The sequence below is a fragment of the Vidua chalybeata genome, chromosome 6 (genome assembly GCF_026979565.1).
Source record: "Vidua chalybeata isolate OUT-0048 chromosome 6, bVidCha1 merged haplotype, whole genome shotgun sequence".
In the NCBI taxonomy this organism is placed as follows: domain Eukaryota; kingdom Metazoa; phylum Chordata; class Aves; order Passeriformes; family Viduidae; genus Vidua; species Vidua chalybeata.
The window spans coordinates 34,739,845-34,756,422 of NC_071535.1; the positions used below are offsets into that span (position 1 = coordinate 34,739,845).

The window sequence follows — 16,578 nt, forward strand, 5'->3', positions numbered from 1 at the left end:
CAGAAACCATTTCATATCTTTCATTGATTTTGACATCTTCTGTTGGAATGAGCAAAATCACAACGTTTTAAAGATATGGGGAGAGGAACAAATGGTATTGCTTATTTTCTTTCTTTCCTACTAAATTTTCATTTGCCAGTTGCCTTTCTCGCTCTTTACAAAATAAACTAAATTATCCATAGTAGCTCCAATGTGTTTTTACTGAATCACAGTAGTAAAATTTAGAGGCCATAAATTGTACATATGAAATTCCCCCATGGGTACTACTTTGAATTTATTACCATTACCATCTATTTTATTATTCATTATAGTAAAACTTTTCCTCATCTCTCTGCAGTACATTAATTTTTCTTATCCTGAATAACTTGGTGTCATCAACCATGCTACCTAACCAAGTATTGTTTTTTCAAATCACTTATGATTGTGTTGAACACAGAATTCCCCACCAAGAAAACTGATTTATTCTTTTAGTAATTAAGAATTGATTAAATGATGGGAAAAATACTTTCCCTCTTTTCCCATATCAATTCACTTTATTTAAAAGCTTATGATGAAGGATTTTGCTTAAAGTCTTTATGAATCCAAATACAGTATAAGCAACCTCACCACTTATCCACATATTCAGTATCTCCTCCATGCATTTTCACTTTTCACAAGGTATTACATTTTCTTCGACAAAAGCTAACTCTTCCCCAGATATGCTCACATGTCCACCAGCTCCCTGCTCTTTAGTGCTGTTTCTACCATTGAGAAGAATTCAAGATCATACCTGCTAATCCTCAGGAAGCTCTTTTAAGACCTGCCACCATGTCTGCTGCCTTCCATTTCTCTGGTACTACACCAGCTTTAAGCAAGAGACTACACAGCACAGCTACTAACTCAGCTGACTCTCATGTTCTTGTAGAAATCTTGGGTGTTACTGTAAATCTCAGGAATTGTTACTGCTCTTTAATCAGTCGGTTTTAACACCTTTGTGAATTTTACTTCAGTAAGATATGTCCTCCAGGCTTGACTCCCTTAAAGAAAAATTTTCAGCTTAAATGCCTCTGCTCTATTCTGGCAGACACAAGTCACTGAGGTTTTTTTTTCTGGCATAGCCTTATCTTTGCACTCCCACATTTTGCCCACCTCTGGGTTGTTATGCTCTCCTGCACCTCAGGTTGTTATGCTTCCTGCAGAACAGGTGCAGTTCTCACCTGTGCTGCATTTGAAAGCAAGGGATTTGGTTTTATGCTTTAAGAAGTCTCTCTTCAAAACCCTTTTATCTTCTTTGTTTTATGTTCAGCTTGAAAGAGCTCAAGTCAATGTATAATCTTCCTCATTTGGATACAGACTGAGATTTTAAAAATATGTCTTTCAGCAGTCTTTTCTATACTGTCTTCTTCATTCTTTTGAAGGATTTCCCATACAATCACTCAGAGCTTTAAGTGTGTCCTTCAAAGATATCCATGTTGCGTGTTCTGCTTTTGTTGTTTTTACAAAAAATTCCCACTGTTGTCAATAATCTTGAGATTAAACATTACTGTAATGGACTAATTTTTCTTAATTGTGCTTGCAAAGATACAAAATCTAAATATACATATATTTGGACCATGTCATACTATACCACCTTGAAGGCCTCCTAAGCACAACTGAAGACCAAATGAAAACTGCTTCTCTTCTAACAAGCTCCTTAAATAGCTGCTCCATGAAAGAGTTAAAATATAAATATAATATAAAGCTAAAACATTAAGCTTTTCTTGCTTCAAAGCAACAGTTTCCCTATCCATTTGGGAGTACATTATCACAAACTGTACTCTTGTGATCTCCCTTCCACCCCATCACATCTTTAACGTGCACTGTAACTGCTGCTACCTTAGTTGGACACCTTTAACAATACTTTTCCTACTCAGATAAAGAATTTTAGTAACTAAAGATCCAACCTTTGCTGCTAACACAGCTATTCTACTTAATTAAGCAGAATATAATTTTTTTGACCTACACCATCTTTTGCTTTTTTCTTATGTAATTCACACTCTTGATATTATAATTTATCATTTCTTACTGTCTCAAGAGCATTATTTGAAAAAAAATAAACTAGAGTCTAAGGACTTCCCATTTTCTTCTTGGCCTTCTAGGATTTATGAAACACTCAAAGAAAATGAAAACTGAACTGAATGAATGTTTGGACTGTCTAAATCCAATTGATCATTCATGTTACTTTTCAGTTTGGATATCACTGTTGATAGCAAAAGGTAATAAAATCTACCAAAGAGCTGTATTATTACTTTAACACTAGTATTGGATAAAGCACTACTGATGTGCTCAAAGCACTTCTTCTGCAGGGTAATTTTAAAAGGAAAAAGGAATAGACAGATTGGTGTTTCTTCTAATGTGACACTAGAAGTGTATATTGCAGGAAAGGTCACTTTGCTTCTGACAAAACTCAATGCCACTATACTTACAGCTCATTGCTGAGAATAGTGCTTCCACAGAACTGGGGAATACTGCTTTGTGGCACATGAACAATAATCCCAAGTGAATAAACATCAAGAGAGATGCTGAACAGAGTGTTTTCCTATTAACTCTCAAGCAGAAGATTGGGAAGTACAAAGGAAAAAGCCAGATCAGAAGACCTACACAAAAAAAAAAGGCATAGAAAGAAAGAAACAAGGGCCTCTATACATTCTCAGTGGGGAGAAAGAAAAAGTGATCAAGCTCATTTATTTTTCCAGCACCTAGTAGTAATTTTTGGACTTTAATTATGAAATGAACCATGTGACACAACCCATGCATCCAAGTCAACTGACACTTGTGTGAATAATTAACCATCTTTCAATGATCCAGTAATCCCTTAAGCCATTTAACATCAGGTTCAATCCTACTCACTGGATTTTCAGGGCAAGGGAGGCTGGAGGTCTGCAGGATTTCACATGTGATTTTGCCACCTCCCTTGTTAGTCTGTGAGCTTTGAAAAAACAAGTAATTTTTTCTCACCGGTACTGTTCCATAGCCTATGTACCATAGGTTTCTCTTCTCTATTTCCCCAGGTTCAACACTTTCCATGAGGAAGGGATTATCAGCCCAACAAAGAGATCCTAGTTCCAACAGCAACTAGAACATGACTTTCATTAAGAAAAAAGCCCCCCAAATTTCATTACATTTTTATGGCTCTTAACAACTGGCATTTTGCATGTTAATGAACTGACAGTTCCAGAGATGACCTTTCCTGCCCATTTCATAACAATCATGTGCTTCTCCCAGGTGACTTTCTCCTAATATTGCTAATCAGCATTTATCTGCCAGTTATTGAAGTCTTGACAGTGCTTCATTACACACAGAAAACTACAGAAACCTACAAGTGTTCAGTTGTGGGTGGAAGTGCTTGACCAACACTTGATTAAAACAAAATATTCTAATGACTGAAGTTTCTACACCCAGCACTGAATGCCTGAAACTTCCTGATCTGCTAATCTGATAGTTTTAGCTAGAGCTGGTATTCCATTCCTAAATGGAAATTAAATTCCCAATTATTTCACTGGTCTCAGAATAAATATAGCTTAAAAACATTTAAATTGAGGAACATAAGAGAACCCAGATGAAGGTTGAATGGTGCCTTTATATTGCACACACCGATAGTACTGACAATATGACTGTCTTTTAAGCAGTAAAAAATGAAGTGTACAGCAAACAAGAAATATATTTAAACAGCCAAATGACAAAAAAAAAATTATTGATATGCCTACTAACATAAGCGTACAATACCGGATGAGCTGCAGTATCCAAGCTTCAACTTTACCCCTGTAAATCCAAAGCAAATACAAACACATAACAGATTTACAGGAAGGGACTTATTTAAATGAAACTGTAGTTTCACTGTCCCCTGTGCAATATAAGCACAATGCTTCTACTGTATATCTAAAGCCTGTGGGTACAGCACAGCAAAATTCACAGCAAGAAGTTTTGACTAGCAAGATTTACTAAGTACTGGTACTATGAACAAGCTTCACAGTGGCCCAGACCCTGCTGATAAATACCATGTGTGGCCATTCCTCACTATTTTTAAGTTCTTTGCCAACCCTACTCCAGAGTAAACAGATGGAGCTTTTTAAATGGAGCTTGAAACATGTTTTGAAAAGATGAAGCACGCAGTTATGATAAGACTGAATCAGGAAATTTCAGTCCTAGTATGCATCTTCTTCACCTGTTTGTGCAGCGAGAACACAAGCAGAACAAGATTCTTGTTCAAAGGCTGGGCAACAGTTCAGCCAGCAGTATTACTCTAATAAGCTTTAAAGAAAAGGTGTTGAAATAAAAGGGTTCGCGAACATTAAAGACAATTCTGTTCATGCTGCATAGACTAACTGGAAGGCTGTCAGGCAAAAAAACCCCTATGACTCCAGTGATTAACTGAGTGGTTGAACTGGACAAGAGGAGGAGCAAGTCTAATAGGATAAAAAAGTTCATCCTGTTAAGAATTTCAGGTTGTATCCTTGGGTGGGGACAGGAATTATTACACAAGTCCATGACTGCTTTTGTAAGATCTAGGGCTTACGATCATTGACAGACTAGTAGTGATTGCACTGGCAAGCATTTGTCCTCTGCATACATGTTCTTTTCAGCTTGTTTAACTATGAATAGAGGTTTTAGCCACCAGAAAGAAAAAGCTTATTCAGAGACAGTACATAAGTTCACTTAATGCTGATGACTCTCTGTTTAAGGGAGAGTATTGTGAGGAACTCAACCTCTTTTCAAGGGAAGACTGGTAACTGTAACAAGAGAAAGTGATGAAATAATCTTAAAAGTAGAAATAAAGTATTCTGAAAAATGAACAAATAATTTCAGTTATTTACAGTCCTTAAGTCCTGAAGTGATTCAGAGTCCTTAAATCAATGATCAAACTGGTACTTCTGATGGGCATAGAGGCATTTCATGAAAATCACCAAGCGACTGAATAATTCTTAACTTTTTAAAGATTACTTCATACTGGTACAGAAAATCTACAGATCTGTTCACAGAATGCCTGTATTACTAAAGTTACAATTATGGGAAAACTGTTCCCCCTTTCCCTTAGGTTACCCTTAAAGGCCCTTCCTGGTACTGTTTCAGAGGACAGCAAGTTCAGGTTTGAGGGCAACAAGCTATGTATAAACCAGTATCATCATCACGTGCACAGAAAAGGTGCACAGCCTCAAGATTTTAATTTCTGCCAGACTTCACCGCAAATAAAAGCCTGGTTCTTGCACAATCTGTCTCAGATTAGCTACAGAAGCTACCACATTTAATTACAGAGTCAGAATTTTATCCACACTATTAGAATGCAAAATGCAAGTTCACAGACTTATCACAAGGCAATACATTATCTATTCAGCAAAACTGGACAAGGGAAACTAAAATCCCCCCACCAAACAGCTGCCATAATAGCCAGACATATCTACTAGCTGGGCTATTTCTTTATCCTGAGGGGTTTTACAGTATGCACTCACTTGTGGAGGAGCATTAGTGGCCAGCAACAGAATCATACTGCTATGAAGACAAAGATCCTGACATTTCAACACCTTTTTCCCCACAAGAAAAACAAAATTCTCTCTATTTTATCTATTTCAGACTAATTCTAAGTCATCCAGCATCCAGAAAAGTCACTGTCCTGGAGCTATTTACTGAATTCTTTATTTATCAATCCACTTAACAGTGGTATTCAAACTCAGTTTCTGGAAGTATATGGGTCAACCCTTACACTCCTCCCCACCAAATTAGCTCATTCACAAAAAGTCCAGTGTATGAATAAACAAGACAATATATACAAGTTACTATTTATGCATTACATACTCAGATGGACCCAGATAAGAGATCTATTATCCTATCTAAAACACTAGAAGGGTGAAAATAATTAATAGAATTATTATGAAAACGAAAAACAGAATATTGGGATTGAAACAGGATGGGGAATTCAATTAAGTACAGTGTGTTTGTGTACACATACATTAGTGACAGATTACTACCAAAACAAAATATTTCAAAATTATCTTGTATATAAAACAGTATAAAAATAAAGTACTTCTCAGATTGTATTATGGCCTTTGATTATGTCAGTCAATAGCCAAATAAGTCCAAAACTTTTGGTTTAGACAAAGCAGAGGGGATTTGGATTATGAATCTCAAAAAATCTGAATGAAAACTTATAGAACAACAAAAATTTAGAGGCATGCAGTAGCTGGTCCACCACTTATTTTCTACAGTAACAATAAGTCTGAGATAAGTCTGACAGATGGAAAGCTGATGGATAAAGTTTTCTTAAGACCTGAGTTTTAATATTTGGTTCACCATTACTCATTCTTATACATAAAAGAGACTTCCTGGCAGGTCTAGTTACTCTTTAGTATCTAGTCACTTAATGTCAAATCAATACCTCCAAACATCGCTGCCTTTGGAGAACATGGAAGAGCGGATGACCTCAGGAGCCATCCAGGCATATGTCCCAGCTGCGCTCATTTTGGTAGTTTTATGCCACTCCCTGGCCAAGCCGAAATCCGTGATCTTCAACATCTTGTTGCTCAGATCTCCATTTTCCACCTTTTCGAGTATCAGTACTGGAGAAAAGAGGAGGGGTTGGGAATAAAATGTATGCAGAGTAAAGCTAGTATTTATGCAAAAAGAGATTTTCCTGGAGATTCCCCAAATTTCAAGATTTTCTCTGGCCATTCGTTATTCAAACATACCATACGCTATTACAGGTTATTTCAGGCTGATTCTTTCATCTGACAACTGAACAGTTCTCTAGCAAATAATCAAATTTAATCAAAGTATCAAGTCCCAGAGAAGAAATACGTAATAACATAATTATTTAATATAGCACCTAGTGTAATTCTGTATAATGCTCTGCTAAGAGGAAGTGAACCACTGTAACTTCTAGAAATCCAGATAAGGGAAGACATTTCCTAATTAATCCTCTCTCAGCAAGCCAGTAATAGCATCATTTTCTTGAACTGCTTAGAGGACTTTTTTTTGTAAATCCAAATACACACATAGGCTGGATATACCCTTCATGTAAATGTGTTAAGAGTAGAAGCTCTAAGCACAATTTTTTTTATGTCACTATTGAAAAAATGTATTTTTGATCGGTAATAACAAGCCCAGTTCCAGAAGGCATATATACCCCCCCATAGACTCCCTCCCCCATCATTATTAAACTACTTTTTTCTGCCCTGTTTCAGTGGCAAAGGTGTCCATAGCCAAGAACTTTAAAAACACCTTGAGGCAGAACTCAAGAATGCTGTGACAGAAGACATATTCCTCTGTAATTGGAAAGTTGTACTGTTACACTGAGTTTAAACCAGACCCACAAGTATCCACTCTGCTTTAGCAGCATCTCATTATCCTCTTTATCTTAGTGCAAAGTGACCACACGAGTCACACCAGCAATGCAACATAAAGCAACAGAATATGAAGGCTTCCATAAACTTCCATAACTAATGGAACCACAAGCCCCTGGAATGTTTTTAAGCCACTTCATAAAGCACCATAAAGAAAAAAATATTTGTATTAGTATTATACCAAAGACTTCACATCAAAAATCACCAAGCCAGTTACACACCATCACTATACAGCTACTCTGTTTTTAATGTCATTACAGACACTACAGAGGTTCTTAGAAAACATGAGGATGTTTCTTTTTCTATGGATGAATCAATTGCAAAAAAAAAAAAAAAACAAACCAAAGAAACCCCATAACCTCCATGATCAAACAATCGTGGATCATAACAAAACCTATAAATGGCAAATGTGCTGCAAAAATTACAGAAAATAATCTTCAGGACCATTTTCAGCAGCCCATGAAAAGACTCAAGTGTTAGCCTCAAGCTACCACAGCTTTTTTTTTTTTTTTTTTTTTTTTAAGTGGGGCAGTATCATTCCTTCCAATAATTAAAATGGGGGTTCCCACCAAATAAAACCCAAAAGTGTTATTTGAATCCTTCTACATAAGTAACACACATTTAAAATGTTTAAATACTGCTTTTACTTCAATAATAAGGAAATTGTCTGTTATTTGAAAATTTTAAAAAACCCTTTTACAAGGCTTAAGAATTGACAAAATACTACTTCAAAGAATGTTGTGGGACAACTTAAGGTGCAAAGAAATTAGACCTATGGTTAAGTTCCTGGTTCTTGCTTCTTTTGCAAAATTTCTGACAAGACCGAATACTCCATTTTCCTAATCACAGAGAAAAGAGACTGAGGCCTAGAGTTACTGTTCTCTTCATGTTGGCAAAAGCAAATGCATTTTTAGAGCAATACTTCAGTGCACAACAGAACCACCACAAGAAACCAAGGTAGAGAAGGTGCCTTCCTTTGGGCCTCTTCTTCAAATTAAGTCTAACTTTTTTACTTCTTTCTAGCAGATGAAGAAGTGCTAAAAGAAATTGTTAGCAAGTCACTCATTGATTGCAAAGTGAAAAGCTTCCTAGAATGTACATCGTGTTTCTTTTTTTAGCTTGTACCCATTCTGCCTAAAGAACTGGCAGAATAACAAAATGTAATTTTAAATTTAAATGCAGTAATTTAGAGATGTACAGTGATGTTGTAAAGTTAAAGTAAAACTTTGAGACAAGAAAGTATGGGTTTAGGGGGTTTGGGGATTTTTTTTTTGCCTCCCTCCATAATCACAGTGAGGAACAAACAAATTTATTGGTCACAGATCATATTCTGTCTGAATGACGTCAATAGCAGGACAGAGCACCATATATCAGAACTGATACCTACTTTGTACATACCTTCCTGGTAAGAGGTTATTTAAATCTAATTACCTTGATTTGTATTAAGTTCTAACAAAATAATTAGTACTTACATGGTTCTTTTGTATCCAGAACTTGTTCTTTTGTCAGATGCAGGGTAGTAAGAAAAATTACCATGACAAAAGACCATAGAGAAGGACAACAAAAGAGACTGCTCTGTTGCAAGTCTTTGATTCCTTAGTTACATCCTTGGCTCCTTTTCCATTTCCTTGTAATAACTGCTTGGAATAGTAATCTTGCAACCCAAATTTTTAAAAATTAATTTTAAGAATGGTATCTCTTTCTGCATCTGTTTCAGTTCTCTTTATTGTGTTATTCAGTATCAACAGGCTCACTTGTAACTGCCAGGAGTCTCCCTCGCCCATCTGTCAGATTTTCAAACCAAAAGCCTTGACTCTCCCCTCTTTTTTTGCCTGAATTTCAATGAAGAACTTGTAAATAAGTGAAATATTAATTCATTTTTGTCTCCTCCTTTAAAAAAAAAAAAAATAGCTTTTATGGAGAACACATATGAGGTTGCTAGGACACTGCATATGCATTTTGCTTATGCTAATCAAGATGGTCTCATTTGCTTCTGGTTTTACCTACAATCAGTTATTATACCTTGTTTAATAATCTCAATGCAAGTCCTGTTCTGCAAGTACTACTTCTGCAGTTTTATTAGTCCATGACAAAACAAACAAGATATATGAGTCGCGAACAAGCAACATGCTCTCTACACTTACAGAATTAATGCACTTTTCCCTATTTTAACAGATTTGATCACTCAGGACTGAGATAACGGTGGCCAGATGATCAACATCTGGCATAACTGCATTGAGTTTGCATGGCCCTGTTTTGGTAGTGGGATGGGTGCTTTCCCCATGTCCAGCAGAGCCAATCCCTGGAGGCTCCAAGATGGATGTGCCACAGGCCAAGGGTGAGCCAATCGGAAGTGATGGTAACACCTTTGTGACAAGATATTTCAGAAGAAGAATTAAAAAAAAGTTATCATGAAGATGTAATTGCATCAAGAGAAGAGTAGAGAGTGAATATGTGAGAGGAACAACTCAGGAGGCACTAATGTCAGTCGGAGCTGAGCTTTCTCTGCAGTCTGTGGAGGACTGCATAGATGCAGAGATCCACCTATACCACATGGAGGAGACCCATGTCAGAGCAGATGGATGCCTGAGGAGGCTGTGACCCTGTGGAAGGCTCATGCTGGAACAGTCTCCTGGCAGGATCTGCAGATCTGTGTAAGGGTTTCCTGGCAAGACTTGTGACTGCATGGGGGACCCATGTTGGAGCAGGCTGTGTCTGAAGGACTGCACCCCATGAGGGAAGAGCACAGGAAGAGTGACCCATCTTGCAGCAGTTTGTGGAGTTGTTGCCTGTGGGATAGACTCATGCTGGAGAAGCCCATGGAGAACTGTCTCCTGTGGGAGGGACCCCACACCAGAGCTGTAGAAGGACTCCTCCCCCTGAGCAGCAGCAGGAACAATGTGTGACAAACTGAGCATAACCCCCATTCCCTGTCTTCCTGTGCTGATGGGGAGAAGAAATACTGGGAAGGAGGGAAGAATGTTGTTTTTTTTTTTAAGGTGTTCTTTTACTTCTCATTACCTTGCTCTGAGTTTTTACTAAGAAATTCAATTGATATTTCTAACTCAAGTCTGGTTTTGCCCATAATGTTATTTGATGAGTGATCTATCCTGGTCCTTATCACAACTCATGAACCCTTTGTTATATGTTCTCTCCCCCGGGCAGGTGCAGAGGGGAGTGACGGAGGGGCTTTGGTGGGTGCCTGGAATCCCACCAGGATCAACCTACTACACAACCAAAACAAGTTCAGGTACAGATATAGAGCACTTACATCAAAACACAGCTAATATACCAAGGAAGTAAATCTCAATCTTGTCTGTTGATTTTAAAGATCTGCAAGTAATACAGAGGTTTAAAATAGACAGAAAATTTAACAGAAAATCTTTCATGTTCCCAGCCTTCAAAAGAGACTGTTTGGCAGCAAAGACATTGGACCTAGTCTGCAAGCAACCAGGGAAGAATGAGATCCAAATCAGCAGGAACATGAAGAACGTGTATCAGCTTGTTAGAGGAGGATCAGCCTTTCCCCATTTCAGCAAGGCGCATGCAAGAAATCTTTTCCTGTGTGCACGCATAGAGCCAGCCAAATTGTAGATGAAGGTGTGCTTTTACTACTGCTCCTCTTCTTTCTCTGTGGCACAGGCTAAAAGCTGATCTCAAGTAGCATGGTAGGAGCCAACAGCAGTGTGCAAAGGGGACTGGTGAAGCAAATCAGGTATTACAAGCACATTCAGACAGCTTTCACCATCCAAATGCTGCAGAAAAACAATACAGGAAATCACCATGTTCTTTGCATACTGTGCAAGTGCAAAGGAAAGCATGGTGGCTTAAAGTAACATTCATATGGTTAGCAACCTTTGGTGAAGTGTACCATGCATGTGTGTCCTTACAGGAGTAATAATCCATTAGTGCTCATGTATGTTTCCATATAATCCTAAAAGACTTAGAACTTGTCCTCTGGAAAATAAGCATTTGACAATGAGAAATGAATTACAGCTCAGAGAAATTCTGTCCAGCAAGACAGCTCTTCAATATCTCCATGTGTCCCAGTGTAGAATGAATATGATCTAATTTGCTTTAGTACCTCTTCCCAAGACCTTCCTTAGATCAGGCAGTCATCCAGATACAGATACATATGATTTAGGTGTATAATTTCAACCACTAAGAGTATACCAAGAACTTTATTATCACATGGACTTTCAAGAGTCATTACTGACCCTTGATTTGACCCCACTGTTTTATTCCTTGAGAGCCAGGCAGACTGCAAGTGCTAAAAGACAACAGTCAATCAAGGCACAATAGAGAGCTGAGACAGAAAGTTAGAAATTAAATACTGAGCCTCCTCTTATCTAGGTTATGATGAGATAGTCCTTTTTCTTTGAAATGAAAATGTTTACTGAGCTTCCTCCATATTCTTCAAGAACATCTTTGCTGCCCTACAAGAATCATCAAGTTATTTTCCTATCAGATTCTTTCCTATCAGACTCTTATTTTCCTATCAGACTCTGTAGAAAAATTTTCTACTTTTTGATAGAGGTTTCCATCTGTGTGATGCTTTGGCTTCTACTCTGGCCAAAACAAGTTGCAGTAACAAAGAGGAAAGGCAACACTGCATGGCACACCAGTTTCAGTCAGTACAAAGAATGATGGGCTGTTAATTCTGTCAATGATGGTACCATTTAAAGATGGTTTCTTACTTAGTATGGAAGTGGAAGAACAGATGATGTACCCAGAATCCTCTTATGCTTGTCTGTGATTTGGACTAGCAGCTTTTCTAGCAGAGTTGAAAGCGATGGAAACCAACTTCTTTAGGTCACTTAAAGCCAACTTACCTTCTCCAGTATTAGCACCATTCTGTATGTACATTAATAGCTAGCAGGCCTTCCACACACACCAATGTCAGTCTTACTGGAAGTCATTAAGTCTGTGGAAGCGTCCAGATCCTAGTGATAACATATCTCAAAGGTTTTGGTTCTCAGTTTCATGAGCCATAGCTGTATATCAGTAGCTTCAAGAAGAATGAGGGTTTCTTTTCTAGAGCCAGGGCCAACTTAGATGCTTCTGTTGCTTAAATAAAGATTTGTACTGAAAACAAACATGACAGGAACAGATCCACTGAAGTACGACTGACACAATGTTATCTGACACTGAGTCAGCTCTTCCTCCAGTTCCACCAAATTCCACATTACTATGCTTTACTAGAAGGACAAAAAACATCTGCCTTAGTATTCAAAACAATACAAAAACCAACTTGGTTAAGATTTCTAAAATGCCATCATATCCTTCAGCCTTCATGTAGTTTCTACTGCTGGATCTTCAGTTCTGTATCATCATCACAAGTCACTATGGAGATAGATGCCTTTCAGAAGGAGAAATCACTGCAGTGAAAATACTGACACCTGCAGCTTCAAAATTTTGTTATTAAGGACATCGTGTATGGTACCAAAACCACTGGTTAGTTCTAAGTGGCAAAACAGAGGACCAAATGATCAAATTCTGAAGGAATACAAACTGAAGTTACAAAAATTAACAGTTTAAATGCTAGCCAAGTTACAACTCTGCCATAAATTAGCAGATAAAACTACAGAAGAATTGCCCTGGAGGCAAATAATAAACATTTCTGTAGAGATGAAATTCTGTCTTGCATGCTTGCAATAGATGCACAGCTGCCACAGCCTCACATGTCCAAAACGTGAATGTCTTCTCCCTCCTGTTCTCCCCCATCTGTAGTTGTGGATCATTACAGTGAAAACTGGCTTACATGAAACCAACTCAGAGCATCTCTAAAGGCAGTCTTTAGGGAGTCTTCCCAGGCTCCAAGCAGTCAGAGAAAAGACAAAGCCTCTACAGAAGGGGATTCCAAGCATATATCTAATGTACATGTCTGAATTACCCTCTACAGGAGCCTGTCATAACTAGAGGCACATCTGTCCTAAGTGCTTACTCAAGCCACATAAATCTCTCTGGTATAAAAAGCTATTTCAATTACAGAAATTCCCCTACACACAAGATGTTAGAGAGACATCTGGTGAAAAACAATTTACTTATCATTCCAAGATTACCTCAGTGGTCTAAAATGTCCAAAATTAAGTAGTCAGAAATATACTGTTCTATTAGTATGACAGCTGATGTAAGCCAAACTGGTACTACTGTAAAAGAAGTCTTAAATAAAACTGTCCTTTTGTCCACAAAGGCAGCTGCAGGTCATCTCTCATTGCATCTTGCACCATTCACCTTAATAATCACTGAATCAGTTGAAAAGTCAATGGTGAACATCACTGATAAACACCCAAAGCCTTAATGCAAGTAAGATGTCACTTCCAGATATTATACAGCTGTGTTTTCACTACTCATGTATCTACCAGAAAGACTTAAGAGCAGATATAAAGATACACCAAAACAAAATAAAGATAGGGGGATAAAGATGTATAACCTTTGAAGGGCATAAAGCTATATATCCTTTGATATACTTGTACCTATATTTTATAACACCTGAAGAGATTTGGTATACCATGTCTAATATGTATCTCTTATACTTCTTAGCCATTGCATTAGGAACTTTAAAACTGCTGAGCAAATTTTGTTTTGGGAATATTTTGAACTTTGCTATAGTGTTGCAATGCAAATGACTGCATTGTTGATATACTCTTCTTTCTGCTTAACCCAGCTGATTTGTATTACAATGCTTCTCCTCTTTCCAATTATGCTAGAAGCTGTAAGTCTGACTCTTTCCTTCTGCCAGAATATATACGTTTGTATCCCTTTCCTTCAATTTTCTTCGTCTTAAACCCATCTACTCTCCTTCTAAACTTGCTCCTCTATCCTACACAAACAGAAAAACCATCAGCAGCAAATTTTTCAATCCAATCACTAAAACAAATATAATGAATCTTTACTTAAGTTTCAAGTTGGTCACTACAAAACCTCAGTCATACACCTCCTGTTTTTAATCCAACACTATACTACCTCTACTATGCACAAAAAAATAGTTTAAAGAGGTAGACTGCTTTCATCAAGGGAAATTTTTCACAAGGTAAATTAAGAAAAAAAATTTGGCAACGAAATTAAAAGCTGCTGTTTTAATTCTCTGTTCTGCTCACATTACATCAGCAAAACAAGAAAATGTATTATAACCTCCTTTCACAAACTGATACTCCCCCTGGAAGGTAGCAACAATGTCAGATTTTTGCTTGTTTCTTTTGAAATGGTTGTTTTAGTTTCCAAATGCACTTTTGAACAGTTTGGACAGCATTCTTAGCATCCAGTGGGCCAAAGCAATGGGGAACAGCTAGTAAGGAAAAATAAACACCTAAAAATATTCTGATCCAGTTGATAGCAACATGAAAGAACTGGTAGAATATGGCCCCTCAACTGCCAACATTAAGTGTCAAGGCAGCAAAATATGGTCATAATTGCCTTTTTTCTGGTTTCTGAGTCTAGAGAAAGGATTAGGTTAATCTGCATAGTTCAGTGCTGAACAGAATACTCCTTTGCTTTGCTTGTGTTACAAGCTGACTCATCACTTCAGAAGTAGAACAATATTCGGGAAAGAACTTCTACAGTGCGATCTCCCACTTTTAGCTATTAAAGTAGAAGAAAGGAGCTACTGTCTACTGCACAAAATAGTATGAACAGTCAGGCATACCAAAACCTGGCTTCAGCTTTTTTATCTATTCTGCTGTCATATTCCTGGTTTATTTGGCACACAGTACACCAAGAAAATAAAGAAGTTCCTGACTTAAAAGGCAAAAATTGATAACAAAAATACCAAGGGAATCAGGATTACCCTGCAATACCACCACAAAAGTTAACCACCAAACTGCCCATTGCCCCGGTACTTGATGACAACAGCAATATCAACAACTTCATGCTCCATTTCCCAGTCCATAGAATGTATCTGTGTATTAAGAAATGTGAATAAAATAGCAAAAAAAAAAATCTACCACAGTCTCTTGTATGGTCCAGCTCATATCAAGTAAATTATCTGTGCATGATGCTACTCAGTAAAACTGGCACACAAGAATAGAAAGCTATTAGCTAATGAATGTCAGGCCTGATGGAAATGGTCACAATAATTAGGTGAAGGAGAAATAGATAAAGAAATAAGAGCAGGACTGAGTGTAATGCAAATCGAAAGCATACAGAAAGAAATATGTAAGGAAGAAGGTTAGAAGACAAGGAAACCTGCTGTGGGGGAAAAGAGCTGGATTTGTCTTCTGTGGTATACCAGGATACAATTCTAACTTGATGGATGATTGCTGGCTTCATACTTAACTTCCATGTAACTTCTCCCCAGTGGAGACAATACAGTCAGATTTTAGTGCCAGAGTAACTACTACTATTTTATTGAAATACAACAGGCAGACCATGAAAAAAATTCCTACCTAGTGATAATGCAACATTAATTAATGTACTTTATTGTTATATTTTTAAGCTTTATCAATTTTTCATAGAGACCTGTACCATTTAATAGTGTTTCTAGCAGGCCAGGGAGAATATCCACGCTTTGAAACAGATTGGGAGAACAAAGTATCAGAAGCTCTTTTGCTACAAATGTAAGAAAAACTGACTATAAAGGCACTCCAATCAAGCCTGAGCTTAAAGGGAGCTCCTGCACCTGGAGACAAAGCGGGTGGTGGATGTCCCAGCTGAGGCCCTGCCTGCCGGCTACCAAACAGACACAGCACCTGCATGATGTAGAGTTGAGAAGGCCTGAAACCCTCAAAGGTGCTGGCAATACCTGAACACCTGTAAGTGTCAGTGCACTTGAGTAGTTCTAGTTCAGTCTCCACCAACATTAGCACTGCTGTGGGTCAACTTAGCCCCCCAACATTCTACAAATGCAGAAAGCAGTCACATCAAAACAAGAGGAAAATCTCCAGCAAAAGCACTCAGCCTGTAAATGTATCCCACTCACATCCATTCCCAGGAGCCACTACCCATTACTTTGTGTAGTGCTTTCATCCCCTTAGGGCCACATCAGCTGCTGACATAGGCCAAGAGCTAGATGGCAGCAACAGCAATGGGTGGGAGTGACAACAGAGGAAGGACTATAAATAAGATAAATGTCATTGCTATTTTACTTGTTGGAGAAATGTTCAGTTCTAATATTTAAATCATTAACTAGCTGCATGGACTCAGTCAAGTTTCTTCCCCAGTATCCCTTTTTATCTGGACTCTAAACAAGGTTTCTGCTCTACTTCCAATGCTTCAGCACACCTATTCT

The 16,578-nt window shown here is 37.8% G+C and overlaps 1 protein-coding gene across 1 annotated transcript in view; it reads right to left on the reverse strand.

Annotated features, from left to right (window-relative positions):
• MAP3K9 (mitogen-activated protein kinase kinase kinase 9) overlaps window positions 1-16,578 on the reverse strand; it is a 50,895-nt gene that overhangs the window by 16,777 nt on the left and 17,540 nt on the right. The window contains exon 3 of the mRNA XM_053945729.1: window positions 6,389-6,569. Within this exon, the coding sequence (XP_053801704.1) occupies window positions 6,389-6,569 (181 nt within the window). The remainder of the gene's footprint in view (window positions 1-6,388; window positions 6,570-16,578) is intronic.